This window comes from Natator depressus, chromosome 23, assembly GCF_965152275.1.
Source record: "Natator depressus isolate rNatDep1 chromosome 23, rNatDep2.hap1, whole genome shotgun sequence".
Taxonomy (NCBI): Eukaryota; Metazoa; Chordata; order Testudines; family Cheloniidae; genus Natator; species Natator depressus.
Genome location: NC_134256.1, coordinates 6333076 through 6339700, shown reverse-complemented (window position 1 = coordinate 6339700; position 6625 = coordinate 6333076). Strand labels below are relative to the sequence as shown.

General features: G+C 64.6%; 1 protein-coding gene across 3 annotated transcripts; it reads right to left on the bottom strand.

Moving 5' to 3' along the window:
- Positions 1 to 406: 406 nt before the first annotated feature.
- Positions 407 to 6303, bottom strand: FOSB (FosB proto-oncogene, AP-1 transcription factor subunit). 3 transcript variants are annotated; one of them, XM_074937271.1, is made up of 4 exons: positions 5474 to 6303; positions 2681 to 2995; positions 1836 to 1943; positions 407 to 1117 (listed from the first exon to the last, which is right to left on the bottom strand). In XM_074937271.1, exons 1-4 carry the CDS (start codon positions 5597 to 5599, stop codon positions 635 to 637), a joined length of 1032 nt encoding a protein of 343 aa, XP_074793372.1. In that variant the 5' UTR covers positions 5600 to 6303; the 3' UTR covers positions 407 to 634. The 3 variants fall into 3 exon arrangements, with proteins under 3 accessions (XP_074793372.1, XP_074793374.1, XP_074793373.1); XM_074937273.1 differs by lacking the exon at positions 5474 to 6303 and adding an exon at positions 3875 to 3981; XM_074937272.1 differs by lacking the exon at positions 5474 to 6303 and adding an exon at positions 3212 to 3497.
- Between the last annotated feature and the right edge of the window lie 322 nt (positions 6304 to 6625).

The following is a 6625-nucleotide window of genomic DNA, read 5'->3' as shown; positions in this document are numbered from 1 at the left end:
TCAGCCCCACAGGGAGCTCCTCAGAGCAAGAGTGGAGGCAGCTGGGGACAAGGGCCCCTGCCTCAGTGCTCACAGCTGCCCCCAGCCCAGCCCGAGCCACCCTCCTGCAGGGGGATTGGCAGGGCCTGCCCAGGCAGCAAGGAGCCACAAGACACAGAGTGGGTGGGTATTTTGGAAGTGAGTCAATGCAGGGCAACAGGCCAGTGTGGCCCAATGGGGGACAGGGGGGAACCAACCCCCAGCCCAGCCTGCTCCCCACAAGCTCTGTCCCTGGGTCAGCTGCTCACAGTAGGTGGGGGGGGGGGGGATGCCGCACAATCTGCTGCCCCCAGCCCCGCCAAACTAGCACACAGACAGACAAGGCTCGGCCCCCAATGAGCCGGGCCCAGCTCCACAATCCATCCCGGCGGTGCCAAAGCTTCCTGCTCCTCCAGCCAGATTAAAACAAAGTCCCCCAAAGTGTCAGCAAGGGAGGGGGTGGGGAGGGGTCCCCCGCGCCGTCCCCTCAGTTAACTAACGGCACGCACGGGCAGTGCGGCTGCAGGCTTGGGGGCTGTCAGTTTGCAGCGTGTCCCACACACACACACACCCCGTTTGCATGTGCGGGTTTGACTGGCTTTGTTTGGTTAACGTTTCACAAAGCGAGGAGCGAGGGAGAATTCAAGGAGTCCGAGGACTGGTCGCTGCTGCTGTTCCGCTGGTGAGTGGCTCCGCAGGTAGATCCCTCTGGGTAGGTGAACACAAACGAAGATGTATATGAAGGGTTAACAGGGTACGGGTCGCTCAGCGGCTCACCATGTGTAAAGTAAGAACTAGAAAACGCTACCTCCGCTGGGCCCGGCGCGCCCGGCGCTGGCACGCCCAGGCTCTGCTGGTAGTGGAGGGGCACAGACGGGTAGGCAGCTGGCCCGAACGGGTCGTCCTTAACAGGCATCCCCAAAGAGCTCACCTCGGCCGACGGGCCGGGCTGGCCGCCCAGCTCAGGCATGTCCTCGTAAGGGATTTTGCAGCCCGGTTTGTGAGCTACGAGGACAAATTCCAGGCGCTCTTTTTCCTTCTGCAGCTCCGCGATCTCGGACTCCAGCCCTGCCTTCTCTTCCTCCAGCTGGTCTGTCTCCTGGAGGGGAGGGGGAGCCAGGGTCAGCAGGGCCAGGAAGAACAGGACTACGGGCCCCAAGCTATGCCAGCCTGGGCGTCTGCTCTACATACACAGCCTTCTCCCTGGGGGGTCAGCTCCCATTTGCTATGGCCCCTAGCACCCCAATGCCCCAAGCCACCCCCTCACGACCAACCCCCGGGCTGCAGAGCACACTGCTACTGTAGACCCAGCAAAGTGTCAATGCCAGTCTCAGGAACCCCACACCTCCCTCCCCACCACACTATTGCCCCTGACACAGCTCCCCTCCCTGGGGCTGGCAAACGAGAGATTCACCAGCTGCACAAGCAGCAGCAGGATGCGCCCAGCACTGGCAGTGCCACGCCTGCCACTGCAAGGCACTGTTCATCGGGGAGACAGAGCTACGGCTGCCATGCACGCGGCTTTCCCCAGCACCATCCCTTTTGGGGGGCAGGTGCCCTGGGGAACCTAGAATGGTGCCCAGTGCACAGGGCCAGGCTCAGAATCATCCTGGATGTCCTGGGAGAGGCCCACTTTCCCCAGAAACACCCTGCCCAGGTGCTCAGCCCAAGCTGCCACTCTCGCACCCAGACAGCTATGGCACCAGAACAGGGAGCAAGCTCACGGCGAGCTCCACCAGGCACCTGTGGTGTGTGTGGCATCAGAGCCACGGCCTCGGGTTCAGGGAGCCAGGGGAAGGGGCCCTGTGAGCACTCACCGCCTGGAGTCGGTCTGTCAGCTCCCGGCGCCGGTTCCGGCACTTGGCCGCTGCCAACTTGTTCCTCTCCCTGCGGACGCGTCGCTTCTCCTCCTCCTCCGGCGTCAGCTGCAAGAACCAAGGGGGCTGGTCAGCCAGGGGCTCCGGCCCAGGGCCCTCCCCACCTCCCCCTCATGCAGCACAGCCCCCCCTCAGTGTTCAGGGTCTCCCTCAGCCCCATGTGTTATGGGGAGTTCTGCTTACGTGCCAGTGCAGTCTGTGGCCTCTATCCTGATCCCCCTCCCTTCCCCACCCACCATGGGGATACCCCTCTGGCTAGGAACTGCACCAAGCGCTCAGCTACTAGGCAGCCGCCGGCTAAGACCAGCTCTCGTTCCCAGCGGACTGTAGACTGTATCCATTCCCCATTTGCCAAGGCCCTGCAGCCTGCGTCAGGGCAGGAGGAATCACTGGGTTATGCCAGCTGGGGAAGGAGTCCTATGGCTCCTCCCAACCTTGGGGGCACAGCTGAGCCAGACTCCCAGCCACACCACGCTGCCTGGTGCGGCTCCCAGGCGTCTCACATTGGGACTGGCAGGCCCTCCCCCTTCCCTCATGCCCCTCCCCCTTGCCCGCTCAGCCCTGCCATGCAAGCCGAGGAGCCGAGCTGGTGGTACGGGTGCCCTACGTCGCTGGGTGCAGTTCCCACTGACTGGGCTCTGATGCCAGGTTCCCCACCTACAGGAGGCACCCAACAGGCAGGGGGCACGGTGAGGGGGGTAAGTGATGGAGTTAGTAACCTCATTGCTGATGCCCCAGAGGAAGTGCGACAGAAGAAGAATGTCCCCCAAGTCCGCCCAGCTCACCGTTTCCTCCCGTGTCCTCCGGGGCCGAGCCCGAGCCGAGCGGGACGATGGGGCGGCTGCTTCGGCTGTTGAGGGGCCAGCGCTGTAGGCGCCCATCCCTGGGGTGGAATAGCTGGTCCCGGGCAGGTCATAGGGGTCCACTGCAGGCGGCGGTGGCTGCTGCTGCTGGTGAGACATCTGTTGGCCCTGAGGCTGCGACTGGGCCATGGAAGAGATCAGAGTGGGCTGCACCAACCACTGCAGGTCCTGGCTAGTTGTTATGGCGGTGACTGTGGGCACAAAGGATCCGGGCATCTCCCCGAGGCCACTGCACTCCTGAAACACAAGGACACAGAATGCGGTCAGGAGCTGGGCAAAAGCATGGCAGGAACACGGCTCCCCTAATCCCAGCCTGTGGCAACCAGTGCCCACTATTGCCAGCCTCCCAGAGTCCCCCCCCCCCAACTAATCCACAGGCCCCCCTGGCCATGACCCAGCAGGGAAAGCAACAGATGATGCGGAGGGGGGGAAGGTGCACCCTAGCCCACATACAGGCCCGTCTGCCAGCCAGCACTTGCCACGACACACGGTCAGGCCTGACACGGAGACCAAAGCCGGGCAGCTGGTTTCACGTTCCTCTGCCCTCATGGTGGCTGCTGGTGAAAGTTGAATTGCCAGCCCTTGAGACTTGCAGGTATTGCCTAAATGCTGCACTGTACAGACATCCCCCTGCCCCGCCCCAGGGGTGCACCGAATTCAATCACTGTGACATGAAGGGGGCGCGTGGGGGTGTGTGAGAGAGAACAGTCAGCAACAGTTGTGGGGCAGTTTAATGTAGGCACCTGGGCAGAAGGAACTGGGATGAGAGCCACCGAACCCATTCCATGCTGGCACCTTGGATCAGGTACTCAGCTACCAAGCTAGAAGCAAATGGCTCTGTGCCCCACTCACCAGCCCCCAACCACTAGGAGAGGACCCCTGTCCCACACAAGTAGCCCTGGCCCCTGAATTAGTTTATTGTAGACCCCAGGGCACCCCAGACCAAAGGGCCCAGCTATAAATGGCTCTGCAGAGAAGGCAGGTCAGGCTCCGGCAGAGCCGAATATAATTCAGCTCGTTAGCTCCCCTCCCTTGTCTCGGAAGAGGGGCTTTGTGCGAATCTCACACAGATTCTAGGAAGCTGCAGGGGCTGCGCTTTTTTGGAGCAGAACAGACCTTTATCTGCAGTCCTGGGCTTTGGTCTTTTTCAGGCCTCAGGGCGCCAGGGTCAGCACAAGCCTAAAAATAACACTCCCATCTCTGCTGGGCATATCTTTGGGGATCTGCCGGTGGGACTCCCGCCCCCGCCAACCTGAGCCCTCGCAATAACCCAGCGATCCACGCAGCGGGCAAGGCGAGCCCATTGACTCTGTGAGTGGGACGGGGAACGCTTCAAGACATGACCCGCGCCCCCAGGCTGCGAGTTTTGCAGCCAGCTCCCTTCTGACAGGGCACACGACCTTACCAGCTGCCCCCCTGCCCCAGCCCCACTGCGGGCTTCCTGGTGCCCGGGGTGCACTGACCAGGGTGGTGAGCTCTCCCCCCGCCATCCTTCGGGAAAGGGGCTGCCCCAGCTGACGGCTCTGCCCCATGCCCGGTGGGGTCACCGACACCAGAGCAGGGGCAGAGGGGCCTGGCCAGGGAGCCCCTTGCGCCCACAACCCCCGTCCTTTGGGGGGAGCTCCGAGGAGGGGGGGCATGGGGGGCACTCCATTGTTTGCCAGGCATTCTGGTCACCACAGCTTGGGGGCATCACTGACCCCCCCCCCGCAACAAAAGAGGGGTGAAGCCTGCGGCTCCCCCAGATCTACCACCAGGCAGCACCTGCCCCCAACACACACGGGGGGGGGGGTCAGCCTCTCCCCTGGGGCACCTGGGCGCCGCCCCCCCCCCGGTTCGGCTGTGGGGACTATTATGGGCTGTACGGGGGGGGGCAGCTCCTGCTCCGCTTCCATTCCCCGTACGCTTTCCCCCTTCCCTCCGCCCCACGAGGGGGCGTGGCCTGCCAGGCCAATCAGCGGGCTCGGCTCCCCCACCCGCCCCTTAGCAACGGGGGCGGCCCCCGCGTTCCAAAATAACCCGCGCGCCAGAGGGGGCGGAGGAAAGCGCCGTGCGTGCCTCACGTCAGCGCGGAGGGTTCCAGCGCGTCACACGTTACGCACAACCCCGCCCCCCTCTCCCCACGTTCCACCTCCCCCCCCCAGGCCAGGCGCGCAGCGCGGGGGAGTTCGGAATGCGGACTGGAGAGGGGACAGGGCTTCCCCGGGACAGGTACCCCGCATCCTGGGCACCCCGGGTCCCATGGCTTCTCCACTCCCCCCAGTATCATCGCCCCCCGGGACCATCGCTCCCTCCGCGCCCCCCCGAGTACCATGCCCCCCACATCCCTGGGTCCCCCGGCTACCATGGCTTCTACACCCCCCCCCCCAATCACTGGGCCCCATCTCCCCGTGCATCCCTGGGTCCCATGCCCCACACATCCCTGGGTCCCCCGGCTACCATGGCTCCTCCACCTCACCCCCGAAGTATCATCGCCCCTAGCATAACTGGGCCCCATCGCTCCCTGAATCCCTGGGCACCATGCCCCCTACGTCCCTGGGCCCCGTCGCCCCCCCCTTACCAGCATTATTGCTCACCCGGACCTCCCGGGTACCCCTCCCCCCCCCCCGCAATCGCTGTGTACTATGTCACCGGGCACCGTGGCAGTCATCCCACAACACCCCACCCCACCCCACCCGCCCAAGAGGCTCCCCCTAGGCACCCCTGCTCCCTTACCTGCGAGGCGGCGGCGCCCGTGGGGCTCCCGAAGGAATCCACCGAGGACAGGTACTGGGACTCGGCCGAAGGGGACGAGCTGCACCGGGAGGTGGAGTCGTAGTCTCCGGGGAAGCCCTGATACATCTCCCTGGGCACAGGGGGAAGCCTGTGGCCACGCTGGGGGCGCCTGGAAGCCAAGGCTGGTGCAGGGGAGGCTGCGACCCCGGGTCAGGGGGAGCCGATTAGACTGGAAGCAAAGTGGCTGCCAAGTCCCGTTTGCGAGCGGCGGAGTCCGGCAGGCGCGGGGTGCGAGCCGCTCCGCGCCGGCAGGGCAGCGGGGCCCGGCGGTTCCCCCTCTTCCTCCTTCACCGGCAAAGCAGCATCGGGGACACGAGCTCCGCGGCTCAGCAGCCCCCCTTCAGCTCCCTGCCGGGCTCCGGCCTTGGAAGCTGCGCTGGTGGGGCGGGGAGACTCCCGGCTTCCGAGCCTCCTGCTCCACGCGTCTGCTCCCCTCAAAGCCACATCCGCGGGGAAGAAGGGGGGGTCCAAAGCCCCTTCGCAGCTAGTGGGGTAACTTCAACACCGACCCCCCGAAATAATCCAGCAGCCCCTCTAAAGTAGCGCAATCCAGAGGCGATGCGGCGTCTTCGCAGGCCCAAGCCCCACAAAGCGGGGGGGTGTGGGGCGGGTCGCTGGGGTCCCCTGGAGCCCTGTCCCGTGCAGGTGGCAACGTCTCCCCACTAGGCAGAGAAGCTGAAGCTCCGGCTCCGGATCCTCTCGCAAGTTATGAATGAACCACGCTCCAAGCCTCTCCGTATTTATACCAGAGGGGCCGGCCCCCTCCTGACGTTTCCACGCCCCCAAAACCAGGCACAGGGGCCACCGTGGGGCCCCAAACTCAGCCTGTCGCTTACCCTGGCCTGCCTGGGGTCCCCCTGAGCCGGGCGCCCCGCTGCCCCCCGGGGAAAGGGGCGATTTTAGGGGTCCAAAGGGGAGGGGATCCCTACTCCCGTTCAGCGGGAGTTCCTGTGACGCACTTAGCCATATATGGGCTTGTCTTTGCTGTGTTTGTTTGGTATCCTAGCAGAGGACGTCAGAGGGAATCCCTTTCTCAGCGCCCGGGCTGGGGCTGCCGCTGCTGGCGAGCGGGACTGGGTATTAATAGAAACT

Coding starts and splice junctions, on each gene's coding strand:
- FOSB (XM_074937271.1), bottom strand. CDS start 5,599: ATGTATCAGGGCTTCCCCGGAGACTACGACTCCACCTCCCGGTGCAGC. Junction 2,996..5,473: donor CGGGCGCCGCCGCCTCGCAG/GTAAGGGAGCAG, acceptor CTTGTGTTTCAG/GAGTGCAGTGGCCTCGGGGA. Junction 1,944..2,680: donor GGAGGACACGGGAGGAAACG/GTGAGCTGGGCG, acceptor TGGTTCTTGCAG/CTGACGCCGGAGGAGGAGGA.